At 35.8% G+C, this 24,122-nt stretch overlaps 1 protein-coding gene across 1 annotated transcript; it reads right to left on the bottom strand.

The window, feature by feature from the left end:
• Nucleotides 1-6,937: 6,937 nt before the first annotated feature.
• Nucleotides 6,938-9,657, bottom strand: LOC149406940 (glucose-1-phosphate adenylyltransferase small subunit, chloroplastic-like). Its single transcript, XM_089625703.1, has 9 exons — nucleotides 9,394-9,657; nucleotides 8,979-9,275; nucleotides 8,238-8,507; nucleotides 7,985-8,164; nucleotides 7,790-7,893; nucleotides 7,538-7,649; nucleotides 7,353-7,451; nucleotides 7,141-7,260; nucleotides 6,938-7,054 (listed from the first exon to the last, which is right to left on the bottom strand). Exons 1-9 carry the CDS (start codon nucleotides 9,655-9,657, stop codon nucleotides 6,938-6,940), a joined length of 1,563 nt encoding a protein of 520 aa, XP_089481829.1.
• Between the last annotated feature and the right edge of the window lie 14,465 nt (nucleotides 9,658-24,122).

Genomic DNA, 24,122 nt, shown 5'->3' with positions numbered 1-24,122 from the left:
ACTGTAAAACTCAAAAATTGGATATACATGCTTTTATTTGAGTTTTACATAGCTTGTAACCTTTCTATCAAGTTATAAAAGTGAATTTGGAGTTAATGGCTTGAGTTTGCAAAAGAATTCCTTGAACGTCAAGAAATTACATGTTTGTCTTCATGATAGAAATAGCTTAGTAAAGGGACAGAAAAATTAAGAAAATTGTTTTTATCAAAGCTTAGCATTAATACGAGGTGGATTGGAAATTTTGATATTATTCCGAGAAGGTTCAGACTACTTTATGAGAAAATATTTTTTTTCCAAACACAAGGTTCGAAAAATTCCGAAATATTAGCAAACAAGCTTGAAAAATTATGACAATTTGTAGAACGTTATATTATATATGAAGGTAGCTAGAAATGTTATAAAATTATTTTAAATAATTTTATAACACAATTTACAAGGAGAATGGGCAAAAATGTTACTTTTTCAATAAAAAAGTGTAAAGTGTAATTGTTGGAGGGGTATTTATGCAAATTTCGTGAGTCATCAGAAGTGAATGTTGAGTTGTCTTCCGGAGATTTTTGGTTGATGTGTTGTCAATAGGAAAACGGGGCACAAAAAGAATTTGAGGATCAAAGCAATTGTTAGAGGGGTATTTATGCAAATTTCGTGAGTCATCAGAAGTGAATGTTGAGTTGTCTTCCGGAGATTTTTGGTTGATGTGTTGTCAATAGGAAAATGGGGTACAAAAAGAATTTGAGGACCAAATTGAAAACCCCCAAAAATATACTCAAAACCATTTTATCTTCTCCACTTCTCTCATTTTAATTCTGGAGAGACAATTGAGAGAGAGAGAGAGAGAGAGAGAGAGAGAGAGAGAGAGAGAGAGAGAGAAGAAGAAGAAGAAGAAGAAGAAGAAGAAGAAGAAGAAGAAGAAATCAAGAGGTGAGAAGATTTCGGCCAAGATAACATCATCTAAAGATAACATCAGAACTAAAACAAGCATAAACCCAAGGAAGAGATTTTGGATTTAAATGAGTTTTATGTTCAATGAATTTTCTAGCATGTTGGATTGTTAGTTTTATGTTTGAAAGATTTTTGTTAATTCTTATTTTTGAGTTGAAATGAACATTGCATGTTCATTGTTTAGATTTTTATTAAAATCTAGAAATTATTAAAGTTCAGAAAACTGTTTTCGAAGAAAATCCTCTTTGGAAATTCTCTATAAATGAATAGATTTTTTTAGTTATTTTCATAGAAGCTAGACTCCGTGATCTTTCCAGGAAGGTAAAGAACACATTGATCCGATATGAATTAAAATAGATATGATTTTTCGAAGTTCAGATTTCAAAACTGTTTTGAACATAAATTATGTCCACTTTTTTCTTACTACAGAATACTTTCGGTCTTGTTACAAAGCTCTAAACTTGGCTTTACAATATGTTAGAAAACTCTAGATGTCTTCTTTGACCACCCTTTGGAATCAACTCATTTCGAGTTTCCAATCTCAAGTTATGGTCTTTTTTGTTGTAGAACTTTTTTTTATCAAATCGGGTAACAAATAGTATGATTTAAATTTGACATTTTCATAAAGTAGTAAGAGATCGTATCGTAGATGAATTCCTAAAGAACGTATAAGTAGTTTGTTTAGTGTCTAACCTTCTTGCGGTGACCTTCAAGAAATTGGATCGATGAGTACACACTCATCAAGCATTGAGGATCAATCATCGATCATCGAGAACACTTGGCTAGATAAAATTGAGCATCATTGAAGAGTTAGAGCATACGTGTAACAAAGGACATATTTTCTTGGAAAATAACAGTAAGTGGAACATGCACTGTAACATGAAGAATCGGGCTTGGTGTGTTTATTACTTGTGCTTTAGATTAAATCGAGCTAGTAATTAAAGAATAGACTAAGCCTCTCACCTAAAGAACAAAAAAGATAATCGTGCGACGGCTCAACTAATAAAACTGTGTTTAGACTCTTTAATATGATTAGCCCAGCCTTTATATGTTAATTGTTATGTGTTTTTCCTTATGCGAGGAAGCGTCTTGAGTCTTGTGATTCGACGAGATTGAGTGTCAAACATAAAGGTACTTATACGCCGCTATTCAAAAGCGAGCATGATACTTTTCACGAGTGTCTCGGATTCAATTCTCGGACTTAGTGACACAAACAGAGAATGACTCGAGTGATCGATCCATGTATAACAAGCTTAATATATAGCCATGGTGCGGGGGCCCATGGAGGTTTGAAATGGATCGGTGTAAGAAGTATAAAAGATCGGGATTTCACCCCGATCAACTCTGCACTCTATATTAAGAAATAGAAGATCAGTTAGCCAAGAGAGAGGGCACCGATAATGAATAGCAAAGTGAAATAGGAACGAGGTCGATGGTACCGCTCGAGTTTTCCCGAACTTGTGACCCAACGGCCGATAAAGTTTTTTTAGCCAAGGGTATCCCGCAGTGGGATTGCCCACCCTCTGCCCGGTACCTTATTAAAGAAAGTAAAGTTGCGGTAACCATCAGTGGATCTCAGATGAAAAAGAAAGATAGATGCCCAAGTGGCACACGACGAGGTTACTAAGATCAAGTCATTTAATTTAATTCTAAATGTGCTTAGGGTTAATCCAGTAGGGGATAGATTAATCCTCGTTAGGTAGATGTATGTATTCTTATATTTTTTTCTTTATTATTTCTTGCATCTTATTTGTTATTTTCACGAGCATTATAACATGTTAGTTGTTCTAGCAATTGAGTTTTCAAAATCATAGGAATAAAGGCAAAGTGTAAAGACATGAAGGGTTCATCTAGTGCTGACCAAAAATAAAGATGCTTGAGAGTTTTTTAAAAAAAAAAAAAAAAAAAAACAAGTCACTGTAATTGCTAAGCATTTTGATGTAGATGTTTAAAGTATATTTTGAACACAATATAGTAATTTTTTTGTCGCAACTTATGTCACTACTACAAATATAGTTTTCTGATGCGCATGACTATCAGGTGCGACTAGTCGCACCTAAAATTCGAATCTAAATGACTTTCTGATGCGACTAGTCGCAGCGACTAGTCGCATCAGATTGTCAACCAGAAGTCCAAAAAATTTCACTAATTTTTTTTTTCTTTTGAGTATCAGAGTCGCACCTGATTGTTAAAAAAACTTTCAGGTGCGACTTTGTCGCACCTGATTGTTTAAAATTTTAAGCGGGCCAATTCTCCCCCTCATTTTTTCATTCAGTTTTAAAATGGGAAAGAATTTAAAAGAAAAGAAACTGCTCGGGAAAGAGAAAGAGAAGAAAGAAAGAAAAGAAAGAAGGGAGAAAGGGAAAGAGAGAGAGGGAGCCGAGAAAGAACGCCGGAGCAAGAGCGGCCACCGAGCAGCTCCACCGCGCGCGCGTCCTAGCCGAGCAGAGCGCCACCGCCGCGAGCTCGCCGTGGCCGCCGTGACCCATCCTCCACCGCGCGCTTCAGGCCGAGGAAAAGAGACGTCGCCGGGAGTCGCGAGGACGCCGGAGCCTCATCATCACCACTCGACCTAGCCTCTCTTCTTCTTCCTTTTTTCTTGTCGCGCGCTGTCCCGCCCGAGTCTCCATCGCCGCGCGCTCCAGCTGAGGAAGAACAACGCCGCCGCGAGCCACGGTGACGCCGGAGCAAGAGAAACCACCGGGAAAGAAGTGAGAACCCTCCAAAGAAGCTTGAATTCGTGGATTGAGGTAAGAATTCCTCTCCTTGGATTGAAATTCGAAGCTAGGGTTCTTGGTTCCATATTTGGGGGTTTTTGGTTCCGGGTTGAAATCAGTAAAATTGGTTGGTTTTGTGTGTTGATTCGGATCAATTATTGATGTTGATGATTTGAAATTGAGGATTGAACTCGGAATTTCTTGGTTGTGGTTTGAATTTGGCCGAATTTTTGAAAAAGAAAAACTGTTTGAACAGCCTTTGTAAATCGACGTGGACAGACCTGTATGACCTGAGTTCTTATTTTTGGATATTTTTCATGGATAGTAGACTGTATGAGTTTTCTAAAATGACCAAGAACACGTAAATCCATTGAGTATTGAATGAGTTATGAATTTCCAAAGTTTGTGTTTCGCAGCAGTAAAACGGGATTTCCAGAATTGTAACAGCGAATTACGGGCTGTTTTTGAGATAGCTATTCTTGTCGTATATATGCTTGTAATATCTCGTTAGAAAGCTATATGAGTCTACTTTCATTTGCCGCTAGAATCAATCGATTTCAAGTTTTGTAGCTCGAGTTATGATGGCTTAAGCGCTAGTGGGTCAGGCTGTCGGGAATCAATCGATTTTGATTTTTCTCGCCGTGCGCTCAGCACCTGCTCACTCTCCGCCGTGCGCTCGCCTCGTCCCGAGTCTCTGCAGGTTAGTTTGTGATATACTAATATGTTTAGGTTAGTGTTTAGTTTAAATTTGTTTTTGTTTTAATTAGTTTTGATATATTGTAATTTATCAATTAGGAATTGTAATTAGTTAATGAAATTAAAATTAAGATTAATAATTGTAATAATGTAATAATGTAATTAGTTAATTGATTAGTAATTGTAATAATGTGATTAGTTTAAATTTGTTTTTGTTTTAATTAGTTTTGATATATTGTAATTTATCAATTAGGAATTGTAATTAGTTAATGAAATTAAAATGAAGATTAATAATTGTAATAATGTGATTAGTTTAAATTTGTTTTTGTTTTAATTAGTTTTGATATATTGTAATTTATCAATTAGGAATTGTAATTAGTTAATGAAATTAAAATGAAGATTAATAATTGTAATAATGTAATAATGTGATTAGTTTAAATTTGTTTTTGTTTTAATTAGTTTTGATATATTGTAATTTATCAATTAGGAATTGTAATTAGTTAATGAAATTAAAATTAAGATTAGTAATTGTAATAATGTGATTAGTTTAAATTTGTTTTTGTTTTAATTAGTTTTGATATATTGTAATTTATCAATTAGGAATTGTAATTAGTTAATGAAGTTAAAATTAAGATTAATAATTGTAATAATGTAATAATGTAATTAGTAATATATAATCAGCATATTAATTTTTTTTTAAAAATATAAAGAGCATCAGGTGCGACTAGTCGCACCTGATAGTCAAGACTTTCAGGTGCGACTAGTCGCACCTGATAATATAAGACTTTCCGGTGCGACTAGTCGCACCTGATAGTCAAGAGGATTATCAGGTGCGGACTTTCGGGTGCGACTTTGTCGCATCTAAAGTCGCACCTGAAAGTACTTTCAGGTGCGACTTTTGCACTTTCAGGTGCGAAAAAAGTCGCACGTGATGCTATATTTTGTACTAGTGTGTAATGTTCAAACTTTTCTATCTCGAAGTATTAAGGTGAAACCGTCTTTAATATTTTGCAATAGATACGTAGTATTGATTTAAGTATGTATTTCCACGTTCTACAAAAGAAAATAAAAAATTAGCCCATAATCGTTTACAGATATTTCCACAAGTTAGTTTCTATATCTATTTTGAGTTTGAAAATGTACGTAAAACAAAATTTCCGCAAACTATAGTAAGAGAAGTTGACGCATGTCCCTTTAAAGAGTAAAAGAGAAGCTCCTAGGGGATGGGTGTCACAGGAATACTGCAGCGATGGAGAAGACGATCACCACCACCACAAGAATGCCATGATTGCTTCGATTACGACACCGGCGATTTCAGCAGATTCTTAACGGCGCACAACACGTCGAGATTCGGCCTCGCCGTGGTGGCGACACCAGCGACTCCGGAGGAGAGCGTTTGCGACGGCGAGTGGCCAAGCTACATGGCAAGCACGCAATCGTTCAGCAGATATCTTTGGGGTTTTTAAATTTTTTAGCTAATTTACCTCAATTTAAAAAAATTAAGCTATATTGTCAAGTTCAATCTTAAAAATAATTAGATAACCGCATCGCCCTTCAATCAAAAGGCTATAATCAATCACATTTCAGGCCAGGATCAAAGAGACATTTGATATATATGGTAATGTGATGATGGCTAAGCATGTATATAGTTCTTTTCTATACTATATGAATTCTAGAGTTTTGTAACTAACTAAGCCAATTCAAACCTAAGAATTTCATTCTGTCATACGTTTTAAATTTTTTTTATTTATAGTCATTCTGCTTATGTGGCACATTGTTTATACCATTTTTACCCTTATTAATTAGTTAATATAATTTATTTTCGAAATTAATAAAATATAATTTATTATTCAAAATCCCTAATTATTAGGATCTCAGTTATCTCTCTATCTTTCTCTCTCTATTTTTCATGTTCACTCTCTCTCTCTCTCTCTCTCTCTCTCTCTCTCTCTCGTCACATTTTTTTAGACATGGATAAATGTCAAAATCATAAAAATCGCAGTTAATAATCGTTAATAACTGTTAATAGGCTTCTGCTTTAACTAATAGTCGGTAATAACTGTTAATAGGTTTCTACCAGAAACCTATTAACAGTTATTACCGACTATTAACTGCGAGATGCTGTTTTTTTTAACCTCTGCTACGCCTAAAAATGTAACAGAGAGAGAGAGAGAGAGTATTTAGGTATGAATAAAAAAATTTCGTTTAATTTTTTTTTGGTAAAGAATTAGGGGAAAAAATAAGGGTAATTATGTCTTATTACATCAAAGATTGACTAATTACCAAATATTACTAAAACGTTGGCTATTTCACAATTCTAAGTTTTAAAAAGGCTAATAAGCTAGAGCGCCCTGAATTCTATTATCATTATTATTATTATTATTATTATTATTATTATTATTATTATTATTATTATTATTGACGGATATATAGCCAATCCGCTTCTTCTTCTGAGGGGCATCCAAAATCTAATTTTTATATTGTTGTGATTTCTCCGTTACATAATAAATATTATGTAACGGAGACCCTAAACATTAAAAAAAATACGAAATAGAAAACAAAAATAAAGTGCTCATAGTTTTTTATATTATGGTTCCGCTCCGAATCACAGCGTCCTTGATCACCGTAACGATTCCGCTCTTGATGAAGTAGCCATCGATCTCCCTCGCCGCTTCTTGCACATTGTCGGCGTTTATGATCTGCACACACGTATTAGAGTTACAGAAGCAAAAATAAATTTAATCAAAATGATAAATAAAACGATTCTTATAACATAATTACGTACCTTGACATTGTCTCCAATACGAGCATTCTTGTCGATGATCGCTTTTCTAATGTGAGAGTTCTTTCCGATTCCGATCGGCACACTGCCCTTCGCCGCCAAGAGACTCTTCTCAGCGTCAGTCTAAGCGCATAAAGGAAACTTAAATCTTAATATGTTGATCCAATAAAAATAAATAAATAAACTTTTTTTAATTTTTTTATATTTATTGCTACCTCGTAGTAATCGGCTCCCATTAACAGGGTGTCTTCGATGATGGCTCCTTCGGAGATGCAGGACCGTAGACCGACCACGGAGTGGTGAATTTTGCAGTTCTACATAGAGACGCCAAATATTATGTGCTTAGCTCCCAAAATTGAAAAAAAAAGAAAAACAATTTAAGCTGAATATTATTTACTACCTTAATCACACAACCCTCTCCGATGACACTGTCGGTGACGTCAGCGTCTAGCATCTTCGATGGAGGCAAGTACCGTGGCTGCGTGTAGATCGGAGCCGACCGGTCGTAGAAGCTGAAGAGAAGCGTAACAAAAAAAAAAAGAGATTAAAATTACAGATAATTGGAGGCCTTTTGTTATACATACATATATATATATATATATATATATATATATATATATATATATATATACGTACATATATATATATATACCTAAAGTCTGGCATTGGCTTCTTGGTTATTCCCAAGTTGGCGTTGTAGAAAGCCTCGACGGTGCCGATGTCTTCCCAGTATCCGTCATAGAGGTAAGCTTGTACCTGCAAGAGTTTATAATAATCAGAAGCTGATGATTTGGTATATAGAAAAGACATGGTACGATTGAGTGTGTATATATATAATGTTACTCACCCTCATTCCCATGGAAGTGGCGCCGGGAATGACCTCGCTTCCGAAGTCATTGGCCCCCGGAAACTTGTCTCTCAGAAGACTCAGCATTGCGTTCTTGCTCACCACGTAGATCCCCATGCTTGCAATGTACGGCATGTCCTTCGCTCGGTCAGCATCGAGCCCCAAAATAGTTGTATCCACCTACGAAACATACATAAATATCAACCGAAATAATCAAAACCCTAAAGCCAAAGTGTAGAGGGGAGGGTCGAACCTTCATGGCCTTGAGTTGCTCGCCTTTGGGCTTCTCGGCGAACTCGACGATCCTTCCATCGGTGTCGATCTTCATGAGGCCGAAAGCGGTGGCGCGCTTCTCGTCCATGGGGAGAGCGGCGACGGTGATGTCAGCACCGGCCTCTCGGTGGGCCTTGATGAACTTCTCGTAGTCCATTCGGTACAAGTGGTCCCCAGCCAAAACCAAGTATTCCATCACATCATGCTCCTCCAACAGCCACAGATACTGCCTCACCGCATCCGCCGTACCCTATCCCCAAAACAAAATTCAAGGTTTTTGTGAATTTAATAAATCTCTTTTAATTTGGCTATCTATACTAAATCTAAAACATATAGTATATAATTCTTGATTCGCCTTTAGCATGATCTCTTGGTGCAATGGTATTATTAGGATGTTACGGATTCCACGTTGAAAACAAAGATGGGAACTAATAAAAGTTTAGAGTTTATAAAGCTCGTTAAGTCCAAAACTAGTATCTGCTCCAATTGTTGATATTCGGTCTAATTATTGGCCAATTAGTTGCGAGATAAAAACTCTATAATACTTTCAAACAACATACGTTTATAGACTTAGGTGACAGCGACATTGGCGGCTAGGGTTTTTACTCGGGCGTAAAAAACTACGATAATGGTATTTGATTTTAAAAACTTGTTTAATGGAGGTCCTAAACATTAAAGCAGCACGTATGAATAGGATTATACAAGTTTTAGGATCGCTGACCTGGAACCAGTTAGGATTGTCGGGGCTCTGCTGGGCGGCGAGGACCTCGACGAAGCCGTGGGACTTGTTGCCGCCGATGTTGCCGGCGTAAGCTTGGGAGAGATGACGATTCAGAGAAGCCGAGTTGAACTGCGTGAGCACGTAAATCTTCGAGATGTTGCTGTTCAGGCAGTTGCTCACCGGAATGTCGATCAGCCTGTAATTCGCTCCGAGCGGGACCGCCGGTTTCGCTCTCTTCTTCGTCAGCGGGTACAGCCGTGTCCCGGCCCCACCACCCAGAATTATTCCCAGAACACTCTGCCAAACAGAATCCGTACCATTCAGTCAATCATGAAAGTTGTATATAAACAAAAAAAAAAAAACAAAAAAAACTAAACTTGGCTAAACATGTACGTGAATTTAAATAAAAACTCACGCGACCGGCGTCGGGGTCGAGACAGGTCTGAGAGTCGTGAGAATCGGAGATCGCCTTTGGAGTCACGATCCTTGAGGACCTATGGTTGACGGTTGGTTTTCTGGATGGAGTAGAGATCGAGGACGTGATTTTGTCGCCTGAGAGACGGGAATTTGCGAACGATAAAGTTCTTGGACTTGTTCCGCGATTCGGCCTTGAGCCGTTCGAGCTGAACAAAGAAGAAGATGGTGCTCTGAGAGCTCCTATGGAAGCCATGGACGCCATGCAGAGTTTCTTTGGTCTCTCTCTCTCTCTCTCTCTCTCTCTCTCTCTCTCTCTCTCTCTCTCTATAAAGGGTTACGGAGTGGCTTCGTTGGCTTATAAAGCTTGCTTGGTAGGGTTATGTTTGACTTTTTGTAGTCCGTTGCATATTATATTTTATTTTATTTATTTTTTCAAAAGATTTAGATATATAAATATATTACGATCATGTGTTATATGATATATTTTCGTTTAAAGGGGATGGGTGGTGAGGTTTAAAAATACGCAGTACAAAATTATTTGATAATACTTAAAATGTATTGAAAAATAGAGAAAAAACGACAATAACTCTTAGACAGCAGCCAGCGTCACCCGATAAAATCAAATACGACTCACGTTCTAGAACTCCTATTCATTATATAAAATAGACATTCGAAAGTAATTGATTAAAAAAATAATTAAAGATCTAAGCTTCTAATTATATAGTTAAACTGTTATGTTTTTTTTTAATAAATAAATAAAAAAAAATAAAAAAACTTGAACAAAAGTCAGCGCAGACGATAAAATCAAATTCGATTTACGTACCAGAGAACTCCTTATTTTGTTATGATGGATACCGCGTGCGAAGCTCAATAACCAAAATAGACATTGGAAAATTAATTAAACAAAATAGTTAAAGTTTTATTTGAATAAAAGATTAACCTTATAAGATTTTTTATAAAATAAAAACTTGAACAAAAGTCAGCACAGACGATAAAATCAAATAGGACTTGCTAGAACTCCTTATTTTGTTACATTGATACTGTGCAAAGTTCATTAAACAAAATAAAAATTCGAAATTAATCAATTAAATAAAATAATGAGGTAATTATGTCAGTAGTCCAATAACTCACTTATTGTTTAGAAAGTGCTCCAAATTTTATCTATTGAAAAAAAAAATAGTTCACCAATTTCGTAATAAATCAATTAAATAAAGAGTAAATTTACTATAATTAACTAAAGAATAAATTAAATTTAATATTTTGTTAATTAATTTACTACGGGTCTGGTGGCTATTTTTTTAATAAAATAAATTTTGACTAGAATTTTAAAAAGAGATAGAGAATTAGCTAGTTGCAACAAATTTTTGTAAAATAACTAATATTTTAATGATTTAATAAAATAGTTAAACATATTAGTTTTTCAATAAAATAAAAATCTTGAACAAATTAATGTCAGCGCAGACGATCAAGTCAAGTAGGACTTACGTACTAGAACTCCTTATTTGTTACAATGGATACCATGAGAAATTCATTAAACAAAATAGTCACTCAAAATTAATTAACTAATTAGAAAAATAATTAAAATTTTAAAGTTTTAATAAAATAGTTACACGTTTAGATTTTTTAAGTAAAATAGTCAGAATTTAAAACACTGTTAAATTTATTTTTTCATTGTCTCAACAATTCAATTGTGTATATACGATATTCAGGTGTGGAGAGATGAACGCTAAGGCTGGCAGGGGCTAAGGTTGAGGCTAGGAGGGACATATGCCAAGGGCATAATAAGTGGTTGGAAAATGGTATATTTAGTGCAGAGACATGTGGTCGGTCGGAGGATATAGAGTGAGAGAGTATAAACAAAATGACGGGAAAAACAAAAAGGTCTGTTATTTGACCTAGAATTTCGTCTCAAAAAGTCGTGGCTACGTTTCGTTACACATGACAAAGTTGTGATAAGTCGTGACTAAATATTTTTAAACGCATCTTTGTACCAAATGCCGCTTTTATATTTTTGATAATGATAAATTACATAAATGCCTCCTGAACTTTTGACTATTTAACAACGTGGTCCCTATTTTTATTTTTCTTACAGCATCGCCCTTGAACTTTGACAATCTTACAAACTTAGTCCTTCCGTCTATTTTTCTCAACAATCCATCCATTTTTTCCCATGTGATTGGCATGTGACTATTTAAACAGGGACAAAATTGTAAAATAACAAAAAAGATTGATTTTATAATGATTTAATATTATTAAAATTATTATTTATTATATAAAAAAAATGTAAAATATGAATTTTTAATAAAAATGAATTGTAAAAATGAATTATTATTTATTATTAATTTTCTATTATCGTGAAAAAAAAAAGTATAATGGAAATGTATAAAAAAAAAAAGTATTAAAAAAAGACAACAAACAAAATGAAAAATAAATTTTTTTAATTTTAATTTATTAATTTTAAATATAAAATAATTAAATAAAGGATATATATAAGTAATTTTAAATATTCAAGTTATTACCCAAGTTAAAATAGACGGAATATACTCCCAAAATTTGATGGAAGGACTAAGTTTGTAAGATTGTCAAAGTTCAAGGGCGACGCTGTAAGAAAAATAAAAGTATGGACCACGTTGTTAAATGGTCAAAAGTTCAGGGGGCATTTATGTAATTTATCCTTTTGATAATTAAAATCAAATGCGGCTAGTCGCGGCTTTATGCCGTTATGTGGCAGAAGTTTTAATTTGTTGTGGTGCTATCAATTTTTTAACAATTATTTAGCAAAATAGTCAAATCAAACCTTTAAAATTGCTAAATAGCCAAGGTTTTGTAAATACTAAATAAATAGCCAGATATCATTTAAGACACTTCTAAATTTACCAAAACGCCTAGATTTTCCCGCCCATAACACACGGTTGACTTAAAAAAAAACAATAAAGTAGGTAACGTGATTCCGAGAATCATGAGGAAGTAATAACTGCATTTAAAACCAATCATCTCCCCACCGATTTTTACTCTGCCATTAAAAAAAAATCGCTCCCAAAATTATTTTCATAAACCAGCTCCTCTCTCCGACGAACTGCAATTATTTTGGCGACTTCCGACGAACTGCAACTATTTTTCAGACCAGCTCCTCTCTCCGGCTGTAACAGGTATGCATGTGTAATTTTTTTTCGATTGGAACTCTTATTTACTAATGTTCAACCTCGATTTACATATTAAAATTTTTCAATTTTTTTTTAATCGATTTTGAAATTAGATGGTATTGAACATTCCTCTCCCTATGTGTAATGAATCCGTGGATTATTGGTCATTAATCCTAAAATTTACACAAAACCCTTTTCATCACAATGAAATTTGGGGGATCCGACTATTGTGATTTAAATACAAAATCATGTGTCATTCAGTGATTATTATGTTTATTGTAAATCTTTTTTAATGTTTAAATGTTGTTGGGACGGGTTTGATGTATAAATCTTGATGTGTTACATCTATATCTTGATACGCAGTAAAATGAAATCATGTATCAGTGTGTTAGTTTTCCCGATATACCATTGTGAATGCGTTTAGAAAATTGAGTGTTTGGATGTTAGAAGAAAAAATTGGAGTCGACATATTTTGCAGTAAATCTGAGTAAATATTGGATAGTCTAAGTTATTTGGACCTTTTCTTTATTTACACATATTTACTGCTGAGTTTATGTTAGAAGAAAATAATAGTAGTCGACATATTTTGCAGTAAATCTGAGTAAATATTGGATAGTCTAAGTTTTTTGGATCAAATATTTATTTACACATATTTACTGCTGAGTTTGGATGTTAGAAGAAAATAATAGTAGTCGGCATATTTTGCAGTAAATCTGAGTAAATATCACACAGTCTAAGTTTTTTTTACCTTTTCTTTATTTACACATATTTACATCTCAAGATGAACGGCGAACCAGTTGCAGTGAAGCTTGCCATCAATGAGAGACCAAAACGCGTTATAAAGAAACCAGCAATGCTACATTCACCATATGTAGAAGAAAGTAACAAAGCAGGTTGATGAGAATCCAAGCAGCCAGCCTAGTTTCTCACTCAACATCGACGATGTCTAAACCGTTTATCTTGCTTTTTAATTCACCATCAGGATTTCAAAATTTATTCTATTACTTAATGATGTGTATTTTGATATTTATGTTTGCTAACTCTTTTGGTACTTTGGATTCTTCGTTAATCCAAAGAAACATATATATGAGTAAACTTTGTCATTACTAAGACCTATATATTTTGATGTTATTGGTTAAACTGAAACATGACTTATGTAAATCTGGGTAGATAACCTATCGACACAAATGTAAATGAACACTCAACCAACATTATTTACATTAGTTTACTGATCCCTACAGAAATCAAGAATGCAATATAAATCTGGACGAAAAATATAAGAAATAATATATAAAATGAAACAAAAGAATTACAACTGCCACGTCCATTTAGTTCCTAAAATAAAGGGATCATTGATAGACTAAATCATGTTCACACTTATATCTGGAAATACAATTCCAAAAATTTCGGGAATAAATTTCATCCGAAAATTCAAATTAGTAATTCAAAATTCAAACGCTCATGGGCAATTTTCGGAAATAAAAAAACCTATTATTGGGCCACGTCATCGGAATGGCTATTTACTTAGTATTTACAAAACCTTGGCTATTTAGCAATTTTAAAGGTTTGAGTTGGCTATTTTGCTAAATTACCCATTTTTTAATCATTAACTAAGTGAACGAATATTTACTCATAAGTGTATAGTAAATCATTTCTTCAATATGATACCCTAGAATCCCAACACATGTTAGTATACAAGATTACAAAATCATGTAGAAGAAAAAGTGCATTATTATCAAATAAAGTGATGCATCCAACTTGTTAAGTATCATGGAGTTTCATCTCAAAATTAATTTGCAATGAATGGAGTAAGTCGTGACCTTTATAAAGAGAGCTCCATCAGTCAACATGAGACTCTCTTACACCCCCTCGCTCAATTCCCCCGCCCCTATAGCATCATCCAACTGAAGCATGAATTTTACAGGAATAGGTGCTCCGACATCGAGATTTAGGTTGGTTCTCAAAATCAATCGGTAATTAGAGGGTATATTCATGACCTTTATAAAGACTTCAAATAATACATTCTCACTCGATGTCGGATTTCTGATACAGCTTTACTTCCCCGACGCTCAATTGCCACAGCCCAATTTAACTTCGGGCTCTACTACAATGGGCTGCAAGTAACTGGGATCGACTACATAGTATCATATGCGATTCGGTGCATAATATTTATGAAAGCCTCAGACCGTCATATGGAATTTTGAATGAACGATCCAGGGGGAGCTTCACCTTCAAAGAAAGATCAAAAACAGGTCCGTGACAGACGTTTTTTGCTTTTTCCTTTTTAGACCATTTTTAATCAATTTAATATATTTCTTGCTATTCTTTTTCTATATCACAAAATGATATGTGCGACATGCATTACATATATTCTCAATTCTTCACGAAGGTGATACAGAATTACGCCGTTAATTGGATGTCGTCTATAAATGTATCTTATTACAAAGGAAATAACAAACGAAACAAACAAATAGATGAACATTCATGAACAAAAAAAACGTCATTGGCCATTGATTTACTTGTCTCAATAGTCAAACTATATAATAATAAATAAATAAAAAAACATACATAGTGAAAGTCCAAATCTATCTGAAGAGTTAACATGTTAAGTGTTGTTAAGAGGTGTAGTAACAACAGTAAAGACAATAAGCAACAAAGACAAGTAAACAAATAAAGTAAGAGACACCAAGAATGTTAACCCATTTCGGCTTCAACTGTCTACTCCGGGGGATATGAATCCCAGTGAAAAAAGTAACTTCACTACTCAATAGTATGAGTACAGAACCGGAATACACATGGATGATAACCTTCCACTATTCCTAACTCCAAACTATTCTAGATAGTCACTAATCTAGGCTCCCCCTAGACTTGAGCTCCCCTCACTTTTCACACTCACACTATCTTAGTGTGTCAATGTATATGAACCAATAGCCACCACTGTAAAAGGCTAGATTTGTTCTCGTCGGAAAAACACAAACACTAGATGACAAAAGACACACCTTTTCTTTGACCTAGGTTTCGGCGTAAATGAGAATTTGTAACCCTACACACCAGAGAAACATTCTCTTATATAAGAGACAACCAAGGATAATGTCATCTGGTCCGAAACAGAGACAGATGGTGCACATCCATTGTGGCCAGATAAAAAGTTGTCAGCGAAGCCACGTCGCATCTTGACACAGATAAATAAGAGATGTTATGTGTGGAAGTGAAGAACAACAAGAAGGACAAGAGGATTGCTTGAACCAAACTGCCAAACTCCATGTAACAACAATCTCCCCATTTGGCTTTGAGAAGACAAAACTCTTATTCTGAAAAAGTGAACAACCAAGAAGAACACATTATCACTTCAACATACACACTGCAAGATCACTCATGCCATAGTGACCGACAGAGGAACACAGAACACAAGCACAAGTCAAACACAAGATCTTCAAGCGATGTAATGTACGGTCACTCATGTCACAGTGACTAACAGAGAAAACAACAAGAACACAAGCACAAAACACATAACGGCTATAGCTAGAAAACCAAAAGCCATAAACAGTATCAGTATCAGTTTTTTAGAGATTGACTCACTTTTTTTTTTCCAAACAAAGGCAAAGAAGGAAAGAAGAAACCATATAGTAGCATAGAAAATAATACAGACCCAGGAGAAGTTTTAGGATGGAAAGAAGAAAAAAGAGAAAAAATATACTGAAACTAGAACATCATCAAGAGGAAGAGCCTGGAGCTGAGGATGACCCTGCTGAAAACATTTTGGAGAGAGCAACTTCAAGATCGTTCTTTCTCCCTGTAGACATGGCAATAACAAGCTCAAGGTGCTTGATCTCATCCAACAGGGAAAGCATAAGTAGCTTCCTTGTGTCGGCAGACATGGGAGACATACACATTGGGCGCATCAAGAGAAAATAACTTAGCATGAGGAAGACTTGACTGAGGAGGCTTCTTGATGTCAGCTACATGGTGCTTCTAAAAAAAGCTTGTAACTGAAGGAGATCTTGCCTGGGGCAGAGCTACAAGACTTCAGTTCTTCAGGAGTGAGCAGACCAGGATGCTGATGCAAAAGAATCCCAGTAATCGTGGATGGATAGGCAATGTGAAGCTTGTTGGCTTCAGATCCAGCATGCTTCAGAATTTGAGAGTGGAAGAATTTTCCAAAGTCTATAGATCCACCAGTTCCCAACATGAAGAAAAACTGAGCCAAGGCAAGAGAAACACTTGTAGAGTGTGCAGTGGGAAGCCAGTTCTTCACTCCAATCTTGTGCAGGACAAAGTATTTAGAGCTGAGAAGAGATGCTCGATAGAGACCAGACTCCGGCCAGCCCTTTTCATCCTTGCCTCCAGATAGTTCCTTGATTAACTCAATCCGAGAAGGCATCTGATCTTCTAAAGAGGGAGCTTTAAAACCCAAGTACTCGTGAATAACCTTTGGAGAGAACTCTATGCACTTGTTTCTCACAGACACCTTCTGAAAGTTTAGAGAGATGGCATCGTTAATGTGATCAAGAAGGTTCACAATAAATTCACAAACTAGCTGAGCATGATAAGAGCCCACAGAGGTCACAGAAGAGAACAATTTAGACTCCTTAAGGAGATCCACAATGTCAGTGCATGCGAGGGATTCATCTGAAAGCACATGTTCAGGAGCAATGCTTCGGAGGATGACATACTTCCACCTGCTAGTATTTTGAATGGTATGGAAAGAGATCCCAGTGATGGGAACATCAGGAACTTCTTGCTTGGAAGATTTCTTCTTCTTCTCGGGAGCTCTTTCTTCTTCAACTTCTTCTTCTTCCACCATGTTGGTGACATGGTCAGCAACATCTTCAGCTTCAGCTTCAGCTTCTCTTTCAGGGACAGAGTCTTGAGTTTTCAGGACAGACTTCTTCTTCACAGTAGTCCTAGCGTCTTGAACAGACTTTTGTTTCTTGGACTTGATGGCCTTCTTGATTCTCTTTTTCTTAGGTTTTTCATTCTTCTTGGAACCCGAAAGGGGAACCATCTCTTCAGTAGGATCAGCGGCAAGCCCGCTGCTCATCACCCTTTCAAACTCCTCTGGGGTGATCCAACTCTTGCATTCAGACCTTTTTCCATTTCTTCATAGCTATACCCACAACCTTTGAGTTCTCTGTTCATTTCAGCCAGAGTGGGGTTGTCAAAATCATCATTGGCTTTAGGCGACTAGGGGATGTCAGAGGGAGGGATGTCAAAGAAGGTGTTCCCAAAATTAGACTTCTCAGACTTCCCTAGGTTAAGCATAGCGTCTGCTGCAGAGGTGACTGTTTCTCTTTCAGGAACATCAAGGTGAGAGGAGTTACCTTTTTGCATGTCAGTATAGCCTAGCCTTGCTCTTTTGAGCGATCTTCACGATCGGGCGAAGAAATGGGATGTGGTAGAACACTCGCTTTCACCTGATGGAAAGGGGGTAAATTTTCCCGAAGATCCACAGAGGCCCCCTTTGATAAGGAACCTCCAAGCGAACTATCGACCCCGTCTGGTTTTCCTTTGATGAACCTAACGCCATGTTAGGAACATTTCCTTTGATAAGGAATCTCCAAGCGAACTATCGCCCCCGTCTAGTTTTCCTTTGATGAACCTAACGCCATGTTTGTTGACTTCCCCAATTCTTTTCTTAGGAACATTTGATTTTTTGGTCTTCTTTTCGTGGGGTGACCCATTGTCTGAAGCTTTTCCCCGTCTTGTAATCACTATTTTTTCGAGCAATGAGAGAGGAATAGCCGACCAAGAAGAACAATGAAGAGGGAAAGAAGAATTTGAAAAGTAACTGCAAGTAAAACTGAACTATAAAAAGTAATGATGGCAGTTGGAAAAATCGCGCCTCTCCTTATTAAATAAACCGTCGAACCAAGCTTACGAAATAACCAGTGAAACGCAACGTTTTAACAAAATAAGAGTAGGGAGCTTAGTAGAATAGGCCTTTTATTGACCAAGACATAAGCCCAAACACATCTTGATTAGCCCATTGATTGCTATAAGTTCGGGATACATACTTCCAAAGCAGAGCAAATTTTTTCAAACTTAACCATATCTAACATTTTTGTGAAAATGTCAGCCAATTGACCCTCTGTGTTTACATACCAGGGACATGGTTTTGTAATTCTCAAGATCCCTGATGTAGTGGTGACGAATCTCAATATGCTTAGTTTTGATGTGCTTAACAGGATTCTTAGCAATGTTGATGGCACTGGTGTTGTCACGGTAAATAGTTACGACATCCTGAGGAACATCGTACTCCTCCAAAATATACTTTAGATAAACTAGCTCTGTGCAGGCAGCTCTTACGGCTATGTACTCAAACTCGGCAGTAGATAAAGATACATAATTTTGCTTTTTACTGAACCAGGAAATCAGATTGTTCCCAAGAAAGAAGCATCATCCTGAGGTGCTTTTTCTATCATCCGAGTTACCTCCCCGATCTGCATTAGAGTACCCCATAAGACAGGAATTTGTATCATGAGAGTAGAGAATATCGTAGTCAGAGGTGCCAAGAATGTACTTGATAATTCTTTTAACGTAGCTCAAGTGAGTTGTAGTTGGATGAGCTTGATATCTGGCGCAAACACCCACTGATAAAGAGATGTCAGACCTGTTGGCTGTCAAGTAGAGTAAACTCCCAATCATGCTTCTGTACAGCTTTGTGTCAACAGGCTCAGCTTCATCTTCTTTGGAGAGTTTGACTGAGGCAGAGGCAGAGGCTCAGCTTCATTTGAGAGATCTTTAACTCTCACGTAGAACTCACTGATGGTCTCTTCCTCATACATCTTCATGTTCTCAAACTTGGTGGTGACAAGTTGTCGAGAATTTTTCACTTTGTCAGTTCCCTCGTACGTGGTTTCTAGGATGTCTTTTGCCTTCTTGGTGCTTTCACACGTGTTGATCAGCCTGAAAACATTTCTGTCAACACCATTATAGATGGCATTGAGGGATTTTGAGTTAGATAGGGAAGCTTCGTCTTCTGTGGGACTCCATTCGATTTCAGACTTCTTCACATGGGTAACACCATCAGGCAAAAGCGTCTTGGGAGCTTCCCATCCTGTGATAACAGATTTTCACGTTCTGTGATCAATGGACCTGATGAAGGCTCCCATCTTGGCCTTCCAGTAAGCATAGTTCGGTCCATCGAGAAGCGGAGCTCGAGAAATAGAGCCTCATTCCCTGAAGGTATCCATCTCAAGCACCAACAGTAAGATCAGCACAGACCTCACCCAGAAACTTAGGGTGCCCGCTCTGATACCACTTGAAAGTCCAGATGTATTTGAAGAGTTAACATGTTAAGAGGTGTAATAACAACAGTAAAGACAACAAGCAACAAAAACAAGTAAACAAATAAAGTAAGAGACACCAAGAATAGTAACCCAGTTCGGCTTCAACTGCCTATTCTGGGGGATATGAATCCCAATTAAAAGAGTAACTTCCCTAGTCAATAGTATGAGTACAGAACCGGAATACACATGGATGATAACCTTCCACTATTCCTAACTCCAAACTATTCTAGATAGTCACTAATCTAGGCTCCCCCTAGACTTGACTCCCCTCACTTTTCACACTCACACTCTCTCAGTGTGTCAATGTATATGAACCAACAGCCACCACTGTAAAAGGCTATGTTTATTATCAGTGGTGTTCTCATACAAAGTCAACAGGAATTTTGGTATGGGTACTGTCATAACGTGTGGAGATGCCAAGGTTCTCGTCAGAAAAACAAAAACACTAGATGACAAAAGACACACATTTTCTTTGACTTGGGTTTCGGCGTAAATGAGAATGTGTAACCCTACATGCCAGAGAAACATTCTCTTATGTAAGAGACAACCAAGGAGAATGTCCTCTGGTCCGAAACAGAGACATATGTCATGTCGCACATTCATTGTGATCAGATAAAAAATTGTCAACGAAGTCACGTCGCATCCTGACACAGATAAATAAGAGATGACATGTGTGAAGTGAAGAACAAGAAGACGGACAAGAAGATTGCTTGAACCAAACTGTCAACTCCATGTAACAACACATACGTAAGATATGTGCTCATGCAGATTTTGTTATTTTTTTTATGCAGAATTGCGTAAATATCAAGCAGTACGTGTACACATGGATGACGTGAGCTAGCAAACTTATTTGGTGATGCAATAACGCATAGGGAATCCAATTATCCAACACATATATTTGGGCAAATTATTGAAGATAGATATAGATATAGGTATATAGCAAACGACTGCGCTTACGCATTTCATATGACATTATTGCTTCCAAAATTTATTTACCACAAATTACTCCCACTATAATATTTATTGCGGATGACGTACCGAATATACAAAGCAACCCATATTTGTATGCGCAAATTACCTGTTCACAAAGTGGTAGTATTTTTTAATTACCTTTATTTTCTGTTGCAAACCCCACTATTTATCATCACCACCATCATCCTCTCAAAAAAGAAATTAGCTTTTACGGATATAAGGAAATTAAGTACATTAAAGTTCAGGTAATAAGTACTTTACACAAGCAAACTATCATATGAAAGTACTATAGTTAAAAACCAAAACACGTACGCACTAATTTGCAGTACAATTCACATATATTTCCCAGTTGTTTCGTTATAGAAAAACGAATACAATAACTATAACGAAGCAACGACGACTGGGAAATATATGTGAATTGCATCATTTGTACGTGTTTTGGTTTTTAACTATAGTACTTTCATATGATAGTTTGACTTGTGTAAAGTACTTATTGACCTGAACTTTAATGTACTTAATTTCTTTATATCTGTAAAAGCTAATTTCTTTTTTAAAGTTCAGGTAATAAGTTCCTTACACAAGTCAAACTATCATATGAAAGTACTATAGTTAAAAACCAAAAACACGTACAAATGATACGCACTTAATTTGCAGTACAATTCACATATATTTCCCAGTCGTCATTGCTTCGTTATAGAAAAACGAATACAGTAGCTATAGGCTATAACTAGCTCTTTAATAGCCGAACAAAAGATCAACAGAGATAATGTTAATGGTGTTTAGGATCGGGACCACCGGGGCTGCGACGGTTCGTATGATAATAGCTTTGCATTGAGTCCCCATCGCCGCCTTGTTTCCGTGCCTTCTTCATGAGCTCTCTCGATTTTCGAGTAAGCTCTCTCATTAGGGTTTTTGTTACGTAGTTGTTTTTTGCATCACCTAACTTTTCTTGCTCGTCCACTAGGGCACGAGACTCTAATGATTTTGGAAAAGAGATTATCAGGAACACAACAATAAAGCACGTAAGAAACCTCCAAATAGCCATATCTGAATAGTAATGATAATGCTATGACTTTGACTGCGGATATGATCCAGGGTATCTGTGTATGGACTAGCTGTGAATATATATAGTTGCATGCAGACATTCGCAAACATGAAGATTAATGCAAATTGCGTTATTTAAATCTTTAAAAGAAACCAATAAACCTTAAATAGTGGAGGATGATGGGATCAACGAAAAGTCAAATTATATTCTGTTAGTTTATTTGTGCTTATCGATGTATGATTAAATTCAATTTTCAGATTGGTATATCCACATGTGTATACACATAACCCATATGTGTTATCTGAGCTGTCCATACGTACTTTTCTCTGACAAGAATCTTAAAAAAACTTTTTGAACTGATTCATGAATAGTATGCTTATTCGTCCTTTGTTCAGAATTCAGATCAATGTCTCTCGTGAATTAGAAATTTGCACTCAGACATCAAAAGCGAAAACGCATATATACACATCAGCGTATAATATACTCTATTTTTAAAGATTATACGTACGACCGATCTCTCAGCCAACCCATACTGCAGTGTTCAAATATGTCGCTTCTTCAAGAGAGTTAATGACCTTTTACGGCTGACTAATAATTGGCCAAAACTATTTTCCCTTTGAGACGTTGAAAGGTCAGCGATTCTCTTGTACTTGACTCTTCTGATCATTAATAGACTTTCGAAATATATTAGACAGTGGTTATGCCTTTGCATGTACATTAGTAGGCATTAGCACTTAATTATTTTCCTGGCTTCCACTTTCAACAATGCAAATTGAGCCATGTTTTTTTTTAGTTTATTTTAATATATGCTAGAGTCCTGAGCGATATATTAAACTAGCTACGTTAATCCATTAACAAGAATACTGGACACGACATACGAGAATTTGTAATGCTACTGATGTTGAGCCAGGGTTTACTACAAATTTGATTTTAAAATATTATTATAAATTTTATTGGTAGTGTGCAAGAAAAAAATAATTATTCAGAGAGACATATATGAAAAATATCATATAATTTTCGACAAAAAATTAAAAATGACCAAATTTAAGATAAAAGATTTAGTTTTTTAGAAATTCAGAGGGACATATGTCCCTAGTCCTTGGCTTGCTCCACCGAAAAAAAGATAAGCAACACTATAAACAGCAATCATAACGATGTAAGTTGATCCGTGTTCTTCTATTGTTAACTAGCCTACGATATATGTAAGTTGTATATTTATATCATACGCAATCATAACGATGAACATTATGTGTGTGTGTGTGTGTGTGTGTGTGTGTGCAGTATATATATATAAGAAATAAGACGACAAAATTATTCAGGCGTAGATATTGATCATGCTCATGGTTTTAATATTAAAAAGCAAACTAGCTTCCGTACAGACTTTACTCAAATAATAATTCAATAATAAGCTGACTTTCAGGTCGATAATATATATAATATCACTACATTAGTACACGCGAAGAGCATAAATACGACTAACTACGAAGTGGGTACAACGTAACCGCACCAAAGTTATGCAAGCTCAAAGACGATATTTTTGTGACATTTTTATTTCATAGGAGAGGAATATAAATTAATTAATATAAAAGGATAAATAGTATATAGATGAATAAGGGGGTATGCTGCAGCTGGGATATGTTTTCGCGAAAAAAATATCATAAAATTTAGAAGAGTATATATGAATTAATAGCTCAAAGGGTTATTGTATTTATTAGTGGTATTTGGGGCACAATAGTGCTTTGATAGATAAATGTAATTTATGAACACGAAAACCATAGAATGATTGGTAGTCTGAACCGCCAATTAGTTAGAGCTTAAGTGTGTTTTATGATAGAGAATCCGGTCCATATTGTATTGTGTGTGTGTGTGTGTGTGAGAGAGAGAGAGAGAGAGAGAGAGAGAGAGAGAGAGAGAGAGAGAGAGAGAGAGAGAGAGAGAGAGAGAGAGAGAGAGAGAGAGGAATAACTCGAAAATTTAATAAAAACAACGCAAAATGAAGATTGATTTCGTCTCTTAATAGTATTTATTTTGGATTTCAATATTTGATTTAAATCGGGTCTGGTCTGATAAGAGAGGCTAGTAAACCCTATAATAATGTTATATTATTAGTTATGAACTCACAATTTCAATTTAAATGCAGCATATTTTAAGTTAGTAATAGAAGTTTAGACGAATAAGTTATTAAAGTTTAAGTAATGATATAAACCCACAAAATGAAGTGATCCTTGAAAGAGTACTTCTATTAATCCACATTGGTCACTATATTTCTTTAAGATTA

This window comes from Urtica dioica, chromosome 1 (genome assembly GCF_054948205.1).
Source record: "Urtica dioica subsp. dioica isolate 48M chromosome 1, U.dioica_male_clone48M_v1_H2, whole genome shotgun sequence".
NCBI classification, from domain to species: Eukaryota; Viridiplantae; Streptophyta; class Magnoliopsida; order Rosales; family Urticaceae; genus Urtica; species Urtica dioica.
Note: the sequence above shows the minus strand (reverse complement) of the source record. Positions and strands in the feature narration are given on the sequence as shown.